Source organism: Patiria miniata, unplaced genomic scaffold, assembly GCF_015706575.1.
Source record: "Patiria miniata isolate m_02_andy unplaced genomic scaffold, ASM1570657v1 HiC_scaffold_20, whole genome shotgun sequence".
NCBI lineage: Eukaryota > Metazoa > Echinodermata > Asteroidea > Valvatida > Asterinidae > Patiria > Patiria miniata.
In genome coordinates this window covers 18,206,713-18,224,391 of record NW_024037059.1, presented here as the reverse complement: position 1 = coordinate 18,224,391, position 17,679 = coordinate 18,206,713, and the positions used below count along the sequence as shown (strand labels likewise).

The following is a 17,679-nucleotide window of genomic DNA, read 5'->3' as shown; positions in this document are numbered from 1 at the left end:
CCAAATTTTCATAGAAGAGCTTAGAACTGTGCATCTCAACGATAACACTTCTCCTTTGTTTAGTGTCTCTCCCTTACCCCCCCCCCTTTTTAAGTTAATTTCTTTCTTTCTTATTCTATATCCAAAGTCTTCGCCTGTGTTACGTTCCTTACATGAAATCCACGACCTAACCTCCTCTGTCGAAAGCGTTGCAACTGTCTAATAGAACGATCCATTTCTCGATTTGTGAGTTATCTTCAACTCAGTCGTGTTTATTGGGAAGGGGCGTAATCATACATGCCGCCACTACATCTAAAATTAAATGGAAAGGAGTATGGCCGCCACCATGAATTGAGAAGTGATTTTATGGCTGAGAAAATAGCAAGGAAACCGGTCAGTGCAAGCAACGTTCAGCGAAGAGTTTTGAAATTCCCGCTCTCTGGGAATTTCTAACCTAATGGGCCCGCGGGCGAGTTACGTGTTGACAAGCCTTACCCACCCACTGCCGCAGCCCTGCAGGAGAGACTTAATCGACTTCCTAGATGTGTATGATATACTGAAAAAGAAAAAAAAAATAACTCATACACTCTGGGCAGCTCACTTTCGTGCCTACACTGGTATACACACCTGTGAAAAAAGGCTCAAATTAACGGAACTCTTCTCTGCATGCTAGTCGGAAGGGGAAAAAAATGTCTTCAAAAATGCATCAGCTCACAGAGCCTCCCGTCCTCGTAAATATTGTTTGCATCCCAAGAAATGTAAAGAAATGAGGAACGGCCCTGATGGTGCTGATAGCGAGTCCCACTCCTTGATAAACTCTGATTCACGGCAGCAACTCTCTTGGAATAATAATTATCCTACAACAAATTAATATCGACGATTTATTTCCTGACCGGTTTTCCTTGGCCTTGCTATTTTCTCAGCCATAAAATCACTTCTCAAAGAATTAAATTCTGTGCTTAATAAGAATTCCTGGTGGCGGCCATTCTCCTTCCCATTTTATTTTTTGATGTAGTAGCGGCATGTATGATTGCGCCCCTTCCCAATAAACCCGTGGCACTTTTGCCTTCGCCGTGGCGCTTTTGCTTTCGCCGTGGCGCTTTTGCGCTTGCCGTGGCGCTTTTGCGCTTGCCGTGGCGCTTTTGCGCTTGCCGCGGCGCTTTTTGTTTTGCCGTGGCGCTTTTTCTTTTGCCGTGGCGCTTTTTGTTTTGCCGTGGCGCTTTTTCTTTTGCCGCGGCGCTTTTTGTTTTGCCGTGGCGCTTTTTCTTTTGCCGTGGCGCTTTTGCGCTTGCCGTGGCGCTGTTGCGCTTGCCGCGGCGCTTTTGCGCTTGCCGTGGCGCTTTTGCTTTTGCCGTGACAGTTGTGGGCCACCGTAATATGGAGATTGCTGTACATACAAAGAGTGACTTATTGTTGAACACATGCATTGACAATAACACCAGGCAATTCAAGGACGCACCCTGGTCGTCCCCAGCACTGTCGCACAAAATCCTGCCCGGATAATGTTTTGTCATTGCTATGCTGGAGCCGGTTTGGTCAAATTCAGTGTTCAGTTGCCTGATCTGCAGTAATCATGGACGCGATAACTCGCGCGGAGTACACGCCCGTCCCACCTTATTTTGCTGCATCAGGTACGTAGGTTTTTAAAATGGGGTGGGACAAGAAAGGAACGATCAACCTATTTCACCATACCTCTCTGTAATCCAGAACAAACTCTGCTCGGGGTCTCGGAGATATCGATTTTTGTCTATTCTTCCAATCCGTGAGGGGGCCCCAGTACTTCGGTGCTGGATGGAGTACGTATTGTTCACCAAGGGCGTCTGCTCAATCGCTTTTTAAGAAGTGGGTGGGGACAGGGAATCTAGACGTTCTGTGGTGCAATCTGAGGCAATTTCTGACCACTTTAACCAATTTTGTTTTGAGCAAAATATCATAACATGCATGTTCAAGCGAAATGTAGCCGACTGCCGCAGTAAGGAATGTGGTCTTGGCCCAGGACATCAACCCAGGCAGCCCAAAAACATCAACGGAAGAGGGCGCAATCAACGAGACGAAGTTACCGTCACGCGCCAATGGGCTCCGTGCGCCAACAAAGAGGGCGCCCTTTTACCTAGCTACGACGGGCGGGATATTTAGCTGGTTGACGCGCAAGTTCTATATCTATGGGGATTACTATGTACACGCAGTGGTACGGCCGCACGTTGCGGCAAAATCAACCCGTTCCCATGGGTACGAGATCTTGCTGCGCCATGTTGTTTCCCATCATGCCTTGCGCGATCTCAACCTCTAGCAAGATGGCGTCGGTCGGTCACCCCCAACTGTTCCTTCTTTGCCGGTGAGGGGGTACTTGTGAACGGAGCGGATAGAAGCGGCTGCAGCTACTTCGGGCTGTGTGTTCAGTTTTGCAGCCAGGGCCAAGCAATTTAGACGCGGCCTGAATTAGCAATGGCATTCCGTTGAGCATCGGACACTTTTGATTCGGTTTAATGGCACGATGGCGAATCACTGGGGGGCTCAGGTTCGTTCGTACCCCCACCATGCAGGCGCTGGGAACACGCTGATGAGCTTCACAGAATCTTCACAGGAAAAGGGGTTGGTAAAGACCGCAGTTAGCTAATGCGCACAAATGCTATCAGAAAACCTCATAGAAACGTACACATTCCATACCGGATGTGATTTCTTTTTCATTGCGGACCATGCTCAGACAGTGAGCGTCGCATATTATGCAATTTGACCCTTCGTAAATTCAAAACAGGGCCTGAGCAAGTGACGGGAATTAAACATTTACAAAACAGATAAGTTTTACAGATTTTCCTACATTATTAAGCTTTTCAACGAAAAAAATATATATGAATAGGAATAAAAGATGATGACTCGGTCTAAACGACCATATCAAACCTTGCAGGGTCGTGGCCATGATGACTTGCAGGTCACAGGTCACGCAAAATCTATCCAATCAGAGCTTAAATTCATCAGCGTATCCCAGCGTCCTGTTTGCAGGGCGGGGATAAGGGGGCTGGTAGCATCTCCATTATGGGGCGCTGTTCAAACCGGACGATCAGGACATTATCAGACAATAGTGGCGCTTTTCAGGGCGGCCCAATAATATTATTGCCGACGTTCGCGCGAAATTCGCAAAAGGACACTCGTAAAAACCCGCTGGTAAAAAAGATCACTTTTTTTTTTAGAGGGCACTCTTTACGGGGGTGGGTGGAGTCTTTAAAAAATATTGGGAGGGGGGGGGGGGGTTAACAACCCCCCCCCCCCCCTCGGGCTACGACACTAAGCTAACGGTAAGCAAATGTAAGGGCGCCCTCACGAAAATGACGTCGAAAAATGATAGTCTGGTTCCCAGACCAACAGATTCTGACTATTCCTGATGAATCTTAGGTCAGGGAGCCTCCGTGGCTAAAAATAAACATGACGACATTGATGGCCCTTTTTCAAAGCTCGGCTTCGTTTCCGATTTCGTTTTATCACTTTTAGCTTTTAATGTTTTGATCAAATTTGTAAATAAATCACTTGCTTCGTAATATCATACAGTTAAGATAATACAGTTTGATGTTTCTGTAAGATAACATTGACTAATTTGATCTGGAATCTTCAAAATTAGGCACCCAAATAGCACTGTTAGCAGGCGGAGCCGAATGAAGACCGAGTTTTGGAAAATCTCAGTAACGGTCGTCAAATTCAAAATTGTACATGACGCAGCAAAAAGTTCGCCCATACGATCCGAGTATATTTTATGCACAAAATCGTCGTTGAATTTTAAGCTTTCTAAATGAAAGCAATGAATATTAATTATCAACTTATTAAAAAAAAATTAATAGGCAATTAGCAGTTAATTAAACCTATATTATATTCGGAAATACTCGGGCGCTATCCGATTGTCGACGAAACGAATTCGGCAAACTTCGGAAATTTTCGGCAAAGGAGGAATTCCTCCCGTTTTAGTCACGTGACGTAAATTGTAATACAATGTATTACCGGAGGCTACCGGACCTAAGATTCATCGGGAATAGTCAAAATCTTTTGGTCTGGGAACCAGACTAGAAAAATGAGTCACTCAATTAAATAAATGTGAACACCCATTGTATGGGAGTTGCGCGTCACGAGGGTTACGCACCCAATGTTGGTATCACGCCACTGTATTCGCTTTGACAGGCACTGCCCTTGTTGGTCGATAAATAAAAGGTGAGACATAAAGTTGGACCATGATAATAGAGTTGGGTTCCTATGTCAATGGTTGGACTGGCAACCTGTGGTGTGTATATTTCCGATTACTATCGACATAGTTACGGGTCTAGGGTTAGGAATTACTCTGCAAGGTTTGCAAGTTGATTACCGTGAACGAGACGAGGACCACACTGAACCGGTTACGCCCAGTCAGCCGGATTCTCTTGCCATTTGAACTCGGCACAGCTGATATTCCTGTTTGAGTTTCCGGTGTGGCTTTCCTCACCATTTTTCTCGACAGTAACTCACAATAGGTTTGTACTTCTTTATCTTGTATTATGGCCTTGAACTTTATATCCGGGAAATATTTGTTTTTGGTACACTACCGTCATTACCTACCGTAAGGTATTTCATTGGTATATGTTATCAATCCGAAAGACACGCTGGAGCTTTGCCCGAGAGAAAACAGTGATTTGCATCGAATGCCGCTCCAGAAACCACAGACAAGTTTGTGCCATTATTTGCTTGTATAAATGGATAATTCTTGTACTATCAAGATGCATTCGTCACCATTAAAAATCTGCGAATTCGCATGCGATTCTTTTTTTCAGTAAGAGGGATCATTATGGCAATTCTGTAACACTTGCTGCGTTTTCGTATGTTTAATATTTGCAGAAGATTGAAGTCATGTCAAAAGGTTGTAAGGTGAATTTCTTCAGTTTTTGTTAAACTGAGTTTCTTGTCATGTTGTTGTAGAGATGAGTTCCAACGACGAACCGCCGCCAACATGGGAAGAGGCGGTCGGTCAAGTCGTGGTGGAGGAGGAACAAGGGGCGGAGCCAACGCAGACCCCGCCCCCACCCAGCCCGGGAGCATTGGCATGGAGAAACCGGCGATATTTCATTGTTGTGCTGGTACCTCTCATTCTGTGCCCGATACCTATCGTCTTCAACAATTCGGTGAGACTTTTGAAAACATTTTCAGGGACAGGTGGTCGGTTGGGGAGAGAAATCTGTCTACCGTTGGCCTTGAAAAAGCAAAACAAGAACATTATCAGCTCTTTTAATACATATGTAGGCCTACTCCTGTTTGTCCTGTGCAAAACAGAATGTCCACTGCACACGACGTTTAATCCATAGGCCCTATTCTCATTATGGTCAAGCTGTGTGGCGTACAAATCTCAGTATGTCATTTACTTCATTTTACGCGTTTTTACTGGACTTCACTCTGCTTAAACAAATACACTGGTTGCCTACAATGCACCGCTTATCAAATATCAAACAAATACACTGGTTGCCTACAATGCACCGCTTATCAAATATCAAACTTTCTGAACGACACTTTGTGATCTTAAAAAAAAAAATTACACGATTAACACAGGTGTACGGTGCTAATAAACTCAAGCTAAGCTTGGTGTTATCTAATTATACATCATTCCCTCATATTGACATACCCCCGGTACTGAATGAGTTCAGCAGGTGATTTTGTCCCCGCTGTCAAATTATACTCCCTTGAAATATTCGTATCGCTGTAGAGACCACTTGTACTCGGCAGATATGTTGTCATGAGGCGGAAAAAAATCTTTATATTTCTTGGGAAACAATTAAGGTGGGGGACCTTGCTTAAGCACTTGTTGAGGTGTACATTTCGGCCGTGTTTACTCGGGGCTGTTTTAGAGTCGTTACGTTGAGGCCGAGTTTGTACTTCCCCAACCGGTCGCGGCACATGAAAGTACGTGATCCCCAAGCACATTCAACGTTCGACCCTTTTTGTTGTTCCATAGAATAAGGAAACACTCCACTGTTGTTCGACCATGGACGATATTTTTTATTCCTGCATGGCTTTTAATACATATGTAAAATAAGTTCGAGGATTGTAGGCTAAGCCTGAATAAACAAGGTTGCGAATCACAGCAAACCGAGCAAACATACTGTACAATCAACAAACACGGGTTTCGTGGGGGCTGTCCCCTGATGAAATGTATGTGAAATGCATGGAAGTGAATCGGGCCAATTAAATGCACACTCTTTAGTCCAAATGATATTTCCATGTCTACAATCCATATCTTACCGATTTCGTTACTTCTTCGTGGTCTTTTCCCCAATGAAGGCATGGGGTTCATACTCGGCGCCAAAACGAACGTGAGCATGAATTGGTGACGTTTTACGTCAAGTTTTTTGCGTTGAAGCAGTTGAACACATTTCAAATCCCGCGAATTTCTAAGCGAATATCTTGTGCCGTTGAATTCGCTTCACATTCCTATTTGCGATATATGTATGAAGTTCATATTAGTCAGGCCCGCTCCCTGATCTAAGATTGAGGGGAGGTTCGTCAAATCCCAAACTACACCAATTTCAAAGATCAAAAAAAGGAAAGACGGTTTCATTTCTGGACGTAAACAAAACAATGTTACACTGTCTATAGATAACATATTTATTGAAAATGTGTGTGAGTTTAGGCCACTTCGGAGGGGTTTAGAAAAAAAAATCATCATTCACTCGAGTGATGCTATATTTGCTTCCTGGCGGTTGTGGGCATTCAACCGGTAATGAACTCCCTTAGGGGGATTACATTTTGAGAAGAGAGTTGAAATCCGGGTCACGCTTGGGCTAAAACCCAAAGCCCTGTACTCGTTTTTTTCTAATGAAAGAGGTATCCACGGAATCGTCTCCGAATCAGGCCTGGTGTAACCTATTTTACTTTTCTCCGACTCTCCAGTAAAATTGTAGATCTCAATCATTATCGGAGCTCTGAGGGATGTTCGTGTTTTTCTTTCCTTCCGCAGATCGGTTACACGGCTTACAGCATCATGATCATGGCCGTATTCTGGTGCACGGAAGCCATATCCCTAGCCGTGACCGCTCTCCTCCCACTGGTCTTGTTCCCAGCCTTCGGCGTCATGCCAGCCAAGGATGTGGCGGTCCAGTACTTTAAGGACACCAACCTGCTCTTCTTTGGTGGCTTGATGGTGGCTGTGGCTATCGAGGATTGCAATCTGCACCGGAGGATTGCGCTGGGTGTGCTCCTTCTGGTGGGATCTAAGCCGAGATGGTGAGGAGGGGAATGTGGGTGTGGCTAGAGGGGGGATGAGGGGGGGGGGGGTATTGAACCATTAATGATTATGGGCCTTATGCACAAGTTGGCCATTTTTGTAGTGTTCCCTGAATGTATTTAATGAATTGTGAACAGTTGAATGGGATGGTGCCATACCATTTATTCACTAAAGCCTCACGTTCGTTTTTTTTTAAATGTGGCATAAAACGTATAGAGTATGTTTAATCATAAAGTTTAAATAATTCATCGGAGCAGACTGGTATTAATTTGTAACGTCATTGCTTTCATTTCTCTACACAAGTTCCAAAAATGAAGATTTTACCTCACTCTGTGGCCGAATATTAAAGGCCTATACAGCGTTTTATTACCTCCTATATGTTTGTTTGTTGGTTGGTTGGTTTGTCTGTTTTAAAAACAAGATAACTCAAAAAGGTATTGACGGATGTGCATAACAAAACGTTTTAGAACCTTGGTACAACTTCGATTAGATTTTGGAATTGATCCGGATCTGGGTCTTGATCGTGTTTTTTTAAAGGATTCCTCACCATTTATGCGAGTATTTCTTTTGGGTGTACTGACAATGGCGGGGAATTGTTTAGCCTTGGCGGAGGTTTGCGCTCTCTGAGTGCTTTCTAGTTTCACCTGCTTGTATCCCTGTCTCATGAGGCTCCTTAAGAAGACTTTGTCTTGAAATACGCCACCCAATGTTTTCAAACTTATAGGCTAACCACTCCAATGAATTATGGTAGCGGATTACTATACTAAGCTGAATATGCATTATTGCTCCCGTGTTGTGACATGCAAGCGAGTTGGCTAAACTTCCTGAAAAGGATATCAACTTTAGACTAAGGTAAAAGTTGTTGAGTTGATAGCATACTAGTCATTGCTTCGTTACTACTCAAATAACCTCTTTTGTGGTATTGGGGGGGGAATAAGAGTATGCGTATGTTTGTTGCAGTGATATGGAAATGAAATCGTTTGCCCTTACCTTGTATTTAATTGCAGTTTTGTGCATTGTTTCTTAACATGCACACAAGTTAGTTATCTTTGAAATATTAATCGAATATTTTGTAGTTGTGAAACGTTTTATGTCTACGCCAGTTGCTTTTTTCCCGTATTTCTTTACGCGGATGCGAAAGAGCAGCAGTTTTCATGACGTCACAATTGGATTTTCATTGTGACGTACACTGTTACACTAACGACGCCACTGTCTTCTTAATCACCCGAAACATGAAGCTTGACCATTCCCAAAGTTTTTTCTTTGTTAAAATATTCGAATTCTTAGTGTTTTCTTTCCCCCATTTATTTGTTACTCTTGAAAGTAATTGTTGCATTGTCTGTGGTGACCTTTGCACTTTGTAAATAGTCTGATATTAAAGCAACACATTACAAATTATACACAAAGAAGCACGCAATATTAAGCAGCACTGCTAACATTTTTATTAAACCATTTTTTAAGTGACACAATGAAAGCAGAGTAGCTTGAGAAAAAAATCAGTCTCCCTCACTCGAGATGGAATCCTGAAGTTATCAATGGGCAGAGCCGAGGTGGAGAGAGGAAGCGGACACGACAGAAAGACCATCAAATGGTTATGTCGCGCCCTGGCCCTCACCAGTCCCAACCCCACCCATGACTAATGCTACAGGGAAAATGATTTTCACTCGGTTTTCTATAAAGTCCAGTCTTAGATTCTGGTTCTAAACACTAGATGTTAGGCCCTCTTTTGGCGGTCAGATCGACCTGATCTTATAGTCGCATCGCCAAGATGGGAACCGATGATGTTCAGATGATTCCAGATTCCTTGTTGTCCCTGTCGTGGTCGTGGTCGTTGTCGTGGTCCTGAAGTCCGTCCGTCCTCTTTCTCAAATGTTCAGTCCTTTGCCAGCTGTTGATCTGATGACAAGCCGAGATCAGTGGAGTGATGGAAAGCCTCATTCCCGGCTGCTGTGACAGTGGACTGCTCACAGGAGAAAGTTCAAAGTCCAGTCCTGATTTGCCGATCCTGTCCGAGCATAGATGGTTCAGTTGACCCAAGCCTGCCTGATGACACGAGGGCGGGCAGACATGGTCTTCTTGTCCGCTCGCAGTCGCTTGGGTGCAGCTAGGGATGCCCAGGAGATGGTATCGGACTCGTCGCCGTCGTTGTGTTTGTCGTCGTTGTCTCCGTGGTCGCTGAAGTCCACGGAGTCGTCGTCCTTCCCAGCCAGGGGACAGTCCCTGGCCGGGCCGTCGAAGCTGAAGTTCCGGGTGTCACGCTGGCGCTTGGCGAAGTTGTCTTTTCGCTCCTGCTCCAGGATGATGTTGTCCATTTGGCGTGACATGCCTTTGACTTCAGCCAGTAGATCGTTGAGCTCCTCACCGATGTGGATCATCTGTTCGACCTCGTCCATCGAGAGTTGGCTCTCCGGTTTGCCGAGGGCCAGCAGGGTCTTGTTGCCGGCAGTCATCGGCGGTGTTGGCGGGCAGATCTTGGTGCCGCGCAGGTAGAGGTTTGGAGGAGTAGGGGGCCTGTCAAGCATCAGATCGACTTCCTGCTCGACGGTCACATTCTCCTTGTCAGTGATGTCAATGACTTCCAAACTCTCCACCGGTGTTGAAGGGCTCTTGGGCCAGTGGGTCACGAAGTAGTCCCCCTGTCCGGACTCACTTCGCCCGCCGGCCAACTGGTTGACAGTCCACATAGACCGCCGACGGCCTGGCAGTCTGCCTATCCCCGCGACCGAAGGTGTTGAGGCCGGGGATACTCGTGGCCTGTGCTTCCAGAAGAGCCGCTTCCAAAGTCGGCAGACCCCGCAAGATGGTTTCACGGGGCCTTCGTCATCCGACAAGTCAACCACAGGTGTTCTTGTGGGTTGTTTCTTCGCTAGGAATCGCATCGCTTTCGAGAGATCCAAATACGCTGTCCGAAAGAAATTTTGCATAACACAAAATGACGGCGTTTGTTTGGTGTCAAGCGTTGATATAGGCTGCCGCTGCGCTATTTTAAGTAACGCGCTTGCCATTGGCTGGCTCGCGCGTAAAGTCTTTATGACGTAACAATGACGTTCAAGGCGTTTCACAAATTAGACTTGGTCAAGTCTGCAAGTTATCCACAAATTGAGTATCTGTGATTGTTTCTGTCTTATGTTTCAGGATGATGCTTGGCTTTATGATTATTACTGCGTTTTTGTCCATGTGGATTAGCAACACCGCTACCACTGCCATGATGCTGCCTATTGCCCAGGCAGTGTTACAGCAACTCAAGCTGGACAACTTGAAACAGGTACTCGTACAATTGTTCGGTCAATATCAAGCAGTTAGCATTCTTCAAGCAAGCACTGCAAGGACTGCCGTGTATACACATGTTGTTTTGTCTGACTGGCTTTCAGCTGTTACGTTTAGCAAATAACTTTTCTTGGCAATGCCTTTATGATTTTGGAAGCTCCATGATGAAATTGGCCAGGAATGTTGTGTACTACGATAGTATTTCAATGTAAAAGGCCGTTTTCGTTACGATCACCTACGATATCCCCTATGTTCAGGAAATGGACAGTTTGTGAGTCAAGTTATGTTTGTTTAGATAGTGTAGTCCTATTCCTTTCATAGGCTAGTTGGTTATATTTTTCTTTACAACATGACATTGACATCAAAATATCTTTGCAATAACTTTTTTGTAGAAAAACGAGAATGAAGCGGAACATGAGATATCCACCACAAATGGGCGGAGACACAGAGAGAAGGCGGAGGAGGACGCTATTGTTATGGAGGAGATTCAGTTTATTGGAAGGTAGGTTCAGCAAATTGGTTAGCAAGAAATGTGTCAAATAGGCCTATAGCCTACAGACATGTGCGAAGGACAGAAATTATTTGCTCAGCGACAACAGGTTACCAGCTAAAAAGGTCGTATACTAGTGTGTACTGGTGACTGGTTCTCGGCCTATTTGTGCTTAGCACCTGATTATTGCTATTATCTGCTCAGGCCCCGTCTGTGCCTCGTTGATGGGTTCAAATGTTTTTTGGTCGTATTTGAAAGATAAAAACACTAACATTTATTGATCATTGTATAATAATATCTTCCAGTACGGAGGTGCAACCCCAGCATAGCAGCAATCGTAACCTTTTGGACGAATCTCAACAGGAAGCCCGCTATAATCTCATGTGTAAAGGCATCGTTCTCTGCATTCCGTACGCCGCTAACATCGGCGGGACGGCTACGCTAACCGGCACGGGTCCGAACCTCGTACTCGCCGGCCAAGTAACCAGGTAGGAGCATGGCCTAGGACTGCACACACCGTTATCATAACAGAGGCTACCTCGTTATAGTCTTTATTTCATTTAACCTGGAATGAATTTTATGTTCTACGCCTCATATTGTAATAAAATAAATCAGGAAAACGGTGAGTTAGCCCACGGTTTTAAAGGGTTATTATGCCTTTTTATGATCGTCGTTTTTAACGTCAACTTTTAAAGAAACAAATGTCAAAAATGAAATAGGAATTTGTGGGTAAACAAGGACCAAAACGGCATGCGTCACGCAAACTGTATGCGTGTTTTTGTTTAAGAAATGAAGTTGTCTGAAAAATGTTTGAATAGGTAAACTTATTAAATTTTGAATTAGTAGGAAGGCCTATTTTATGGCTACAAATTGCATGCTTGATAGGGCGTTGAGTCTAGTGTTAGTGAAACCCAGCAAACCAACATACACAGCTCCAATTTAGTAATAATAGTAATAACAATCATATAGCGCTAACTAAGATCAAAAATACTTTTATACATTATTATTACCCCTGATCATTGGGCCAACAAAACATTCCAAAGAAAATCTCAGCTCCCTGGGGAATAAACAGCTCTGCCATTTTGGCGTAAAGTAGCTCAAACTTATCACAAATTTAGTGAGCTTGGATGTTATTGTTGACCTGCCGGAACAAAAAAATAATAAATATTATCCCACAAAAGATGCTTTTCTATTACACAGTGCCGAGTTGGAGTTATCTTTATAGCATATCAATTTATTTGTTTATTTTTAATGGCGGTTATAAACAATTGACCCTCGGCCATGTACATACAGCAAGTGATGAGATTTCAAATGTTCTTATGGTTGTTGACTCTATAGTTTGTTTGGTCCTGAGGCTGAGGTGACGTTTGGTGAGTGGATGATATACGCTACACCTGCTATGCTGGTTTGTCTGCTGTTGACATGGATCTGGTTGCAGATAGTCTACGTGGATCGATGGTAAGTGCTGCCACTTTCTGCATTAATCATAAATCAGCCGTTGTCGTGAAGAAGTTGTATCAACCTCATCTGCTTATCTTCATCGACTCAGTCGGTTTGAAAAATTGGAATGTCGCAAAATGTTGCGCTGCGTGTAGACGAGCTAATTTATTCATTGTAACCTATTTCTTTAATCGCTTGAATAAAAGTTCTCCTGGTTGTAACCCTTTCATATTCTTGAGCTATCCGAAATCTGAAAGACAAAGTGGCATTGGTGTCTTTTTGACCAATACTGACTGTCTTTTATTTCTTTGAAATTTTTTTCGTGTTAGGTGCTGCAAGAAGCTGGGTCACGAACTCGATCACAGCGGTACCGCCAAGGTCATACGCGAGGCGTACAATGACCTCGGGCCCATGTCGTAAGAATATTATCCCTTTTCTCAAACTTAAATTCTTCTAAAAACTAATTCTACATAATTTAGAGTTGTTTAAAATTTAGTTATTTACATAGAGCCATGTATGGAACGTGTGATTGGATCTTCGGCCCGACTCCCGCCCCTCCTGTCCTGCATATTTTCCCACAGTTACCGGGAAATCTCGAATGTTCACGCAACTAATTCTCGTCTCTTGAAGGTTTGCCGAGAAGGGAGTCCTCAGTCATTTCATCCTGTTGATTGTTCTGTGGGTGACCCGCAAGCCGGGCTTCGTTACCGGCTGGTCCGTGCTCTTCGCCGACGGGTGAGTCTACATGTTATCCCTATCTCACTCATTATACCAATATTGTCATAGGCCCAGCAAGTTATATATTATACACAACAGCTGTGATTTTAGCGAGAACCAATACACTTGTATACGGACTGTAGATTCCTGTAGAATCCTGGTCAAGTCACCACAGGTCCAAAACAAGTCATTCAGTCTTAAAAGTTTTACATAAGATACGAATGCCACTTTAACCTTTTTCCAAGTTGCATTGATTTTGAACCCCCACAGTTTTCTAAATTGAAAGACTTGTACATTAAGTAATTTACACTCCATCGCTTAGTTAATTTACACATCTTATCTTGATGATGAAGTAAACATTGTACGATCTAATGAACTCCGTCAAAGGACACTGAGTAGGAGCATGGAGCTATAAGCTCCATGGTAGGAGTAAGGACATCTGGAACTATATTGGAAGCGGTGTATCGATTAGGCTACTTTAGCAAGACGGACTTTATACAACCGGTGCTTTTTGTTTCTTCAGGTACGTGACTGACTCAACCACAGCCATGTTTGTCTCCATACTGCTCTTCTTGTCCCCATCGCGCATGCCCAAGTTCCTCTGTGGTCGTAGCTCTGAGGGTTGGTAGAATTTCTCAATTTTCATCGTTTTTTTGTCACTTGAGAAAATTCGCTTACATCAAGTAATGAAGGTGGATCGCGTGTTTTCCACCAAGCTTTCTTTAGAACACGTTTTGTCACAGACAAAATTATTATTTTTTTTACAAAATAGTGGTTTTGTTTATATGTTTTTATATCTCTTTTTAGAGGATTTGAAGGAAGAGAAGGGCCCGTGTCCAGCCCTACTGGAATGGCCGGTCATTCATAAAAAAATGGCCTGGCTCGTGATTATCCTGCTTGGTGGAGGCTTTGCATTGGCCGAAGCATGCAAGGTAGGTACCGCCCTCTCTCGACCCTTGACGACCGATTTCCTTGTCTCGAACTATTGTGTAAGTCTTCGTCCATTACAACTACGCGGAACATACTGACAACCGACAATAGGAACCATTACAAATGGTTCAGGTACGGTATGCGGCTCGGGAAACTAGCTGGTTATATCACAATATTTAATTTGTGGATATTTCACCAAACACACATAATAATTATCTCAACCCGCACCATTTTTTTTAACGATCCCTACTAGACGTAGCCCTAGCTCTTGAAATCCAATTATTCAAATTATTCGATTCACCTTTGTATGATATTACTGTAGCCGCAGCTGTAGTGAACATTAAACGGGAAACTTTATCTATCATGTGTGTCTTAGTTGAATAGTCTGGTGCGCAGAGCTTCCATAATGGCAAGACAATTTATCACTCATTAGTGGCACAGGAGGGTAAAACTGAATGATGTATTTGAATATAAAGCCTTTTTAGATTTTGGTGGACACTGCGTGAGGGCGCTAATTGAATTGGTTTACATGTAGAGGAAGTTCGAGCGAGGACGTTGAGTCGAATAGTGGTTGATTTCCATAACTTGAATACGCCTGCGCAGTAACAGCAACGCGCGAACGCCTCTAGTCAAACGATCGACAGTCCTTGCTCCCCGTTGTGCTTTATGATGCCCGCGGCTATTGGTAACCAGCGATGGAACAGTGCTCCGTGGTCCGATTCCAAATAGTCGACAAGAGTAGTCCAACCATCTTTCGTTCGAGCGAAGTTAGTCGAACTATGGCTGCCTATGGAGGGCGCCCGAACTTACTCTTTGCGGTCATACCGAAGAGTGTACCTAAACCAAAAAAGGGCTTCCTATATATTCTGTCCACCATATAGCCTTTTTGCACAAAATTAATAACAAAAAACCCCCAATATTTTGGCCCTAAAATCTCGACCCCTTTCTCGTCAGGTATCTGGGCTGTCGAATTGGATAGGTGACAAGTTCAGCATACTGGACAACTTCCCTCCCTGGGCCATCGCCTTAGTGGTCTCTGTCATCATAGCGGGCTTCACCGAGGTCACCAGCAACACGGCCACGGCAACCATCTTCCTTCCCATACTCGGCGGACTGGTAAGTTTTGGCAAAGTGAGGCGTTGGGGCGAGTTCCTAATGTGGACTCTATGAAGTACGGACTCATTGGTTGTATTGCGCATGAAATTGGTTGTTTTGCGCATGAAGATAATTAGGACAATCATAGGTCACGTGTGAAGTTTAGAGTCACTGTAAATGAGACAAGATTTCATAGGAGTCAAAATTTCATATTCCTGTTTCTATACCCTGCGCTCCGTTTGGTTTGGTTTGCCACTGTTTTCACTACCTGCAAAGTTTGGTATGTTTATTTTTATTGGAATTGGAAGCGGGACATTTATAACTGAAATTATCTTTACTTTGATAATTGTATTGATGATTTATTTGGTTGTGTTTAACTTAACATCTTTCTGGGTGCTAATGCCCTCAACCCATTGACATATCTTCGTGTTTCTCCCTCGGCGTGTCAGGGGAAAGTCTGGCATTTTGCGACTCAGTTACTGTGAATTAGTAGTTTACTGATCTTTGATTCTTCTGTTCTTGTCAGGGTGTGAGTATCGGTGTCAATCCTCTGTTCCTGATGCTACCAGCCACCGTAGCATGCTCCTTCGCCTTCATGCTTCCCGTAGCCACGCCCCCAAATGCCATCGCGTTCGCCTATGAACAAGTCACTGTTATGGATATGGTAATTATGAGGTTTATGCGGGAAAAATCTCACGCATTTTTTTCTCAAGAATTTTATTTTTTGATAGTCCTGAAGTAGAAAAGCGGCTTGCACCCGTTTCAGACTAGCGAAACCGAACAGAAGCGACTCAGGTTGACCCACATAGAATGTTGGTTTAGTCAGGCAAACGTATGTTATTTCCCGTTGACCAGTCTCTGAAGTCGTTCTGAAGGACTGCAACAAAGTACGTTTTGCGTTATTTATAACTTACTTCGAAATTTCCAGGTAAAAACAAATTAGTGAATAACACGTGCAAGCCCCTTTAAAATCGGTTGAAACAAAATTTGACCCAGAATGTTGTGTCTAAATATTGTTTAATGTACCGTACTTAAATCAAATCTTCAAAATATTTTTGTTCGATGCTGACGGAAAAGATATACATTCATACTAACTTTAAATGACAAAAAAAAACTTTCTACGCTATATATTTTTAAATTTATTTTAAATGAGTGGACTTTCTGTAGACAATAACAACTTAAGACATTCCTTTGTTGATTCATTTCTCCTTTTATTTCACGTAGGCTAGACAGTATTAAACCTTCAGGCAGCTCCTGTGCAATTATAAGCTTTATACAAAACCTTTTTTTTTAAATATGCAAATCATAATTACATTTAAATAATACTTTACGAAAATGTGATTATGGCCTTTGCTTAATTTCTGGTTTTTTTTAATGAATTATTTGTCAACCTCTTTCCCAGGTGAAGACTGGTTTCATACTGAACGTCATCTGCGTCCTCATTGCCAACGCCTGCGTCAACACATTCGGCATGTGGATTTTCGACGTGGGCAATTTTCCGGATTGGGCCAATGTTAACATTACAGCAATTGAATAATGTGTACATACACCCCAACGGGAAACCCTCCCCCCTTCTGGAAAGGGAAGAGCTATTTCAAATCTTATAACAAAATCAGCAGGGGCGGATCCACTTTTGGATCAAGATGGGAGGGGGGGGGGGGTTAAAAAACCCAAGATCCGCCACTGACATGTATTGCAAAATATTCTAACGTAGGGTGCATTCTGTAATTTTCGATTGGTGCAAAATGGAACTTGTTATACATACTGGAGGCCGTGAAGGTCGTGAGTTAAGAAAAGAGGAAAGTCTAAAGATTGAGAATTATATTAAAAAAAAAAATTGGTTACGAACAATTATCAAAAGTGTTCATATTGTATTTGCTGATATCGAATGCACACAACAATGGGTGACAACCGTCACAGTCAGGGCTACGTTCAAATAAAGAGTGCGAACCTTTAGAATGAAGGGCATCAACAATGGGACTGTTTTTGGTTGATGAATTTGTATATACTCGTGCACTCTTATTATACTCGTGTATCTATTCAAAATATTATGTTGTCAAAATTTTGAGTTTAAAATTTTGTAGTTAGCAGTTTTAGTAATTGCGTAGGCCTATATATTTTAATGAGGCGCGTAAAGTTTTTTTTTCGTTGTTACTACTTTGGTTATTGTAATGGTCTGCAGGGAACGGATGATACTTTTTCAGTATTGAGACTGATTCTTACTTTTTAAACCTTTTTTTCTTGAATGTTATTATTTTACTTAGTGGCCTTGTACTGACTCTGAATAAAAACGCCCTCAGCGGCCAACAAACGTTGTTAACGGCGGATATTTTGGGCGCCATGTTCATCGTTTGTCCTCGAGGTCACGTGAGTAGACCAAACATGGCTACCTAGAGGTCATCGTGTCAATTAGTTGTGAAATTATTGTTTCCCGTGTAAGTATTCCCTCCCATCTACATACCTGTGTTGTGAAACGTAAAATAAAATATTTTTTATTGAATCTTAACCTTTGCGCCTGTAAACGTGCATTGTG

At 43.2% G+C, this 17,679-nt stretch overlaps 1 protein-coding gene across 1 annotated transcript; it reads left to right on the top strand.

Annotated features, from left to right (window-relative positions):
- Positions 1 to 1,410: 1,410 nt before the first annotated feature.
- On the top strand, positions 1,411 to 17,652 carry LOC119727693 (solute carrier family 13 member 5-like). The gene is made up of 14 exons (XM_038199705.1): positions 1,411 to 1,610; positions 4,912 to 5,114; positions 6,941 to 7,206; positions 10,343 to 10,472; positions 10,867 to 10,976; positions 11,270 to 11,452; positions 12,303 to 12,422; positions 12,734 to 12,820; positions 13,035 to 13,139; positions 13,645 to 13,742; positions 13,929 to 14,053; positions 15,006 to 15,167; positions 15,673 to 15,810; positions 16,549 to 17,652. Exons 1-14 carry the CDS (start codon positions 1,553 to 1,555, stop codon positions 16,681 to 16,683), a joined length of 1,920 nt encoding a protein of 639 aa, XP_038055633.1. The 5' UTR covers positions 1,411 to 1,552; the 3' UTR covers positions 16,684 to 17,652.
- The last annotated feature ends 27 nt before the right edge of the window (positions 17,653 to 17,679 follow it).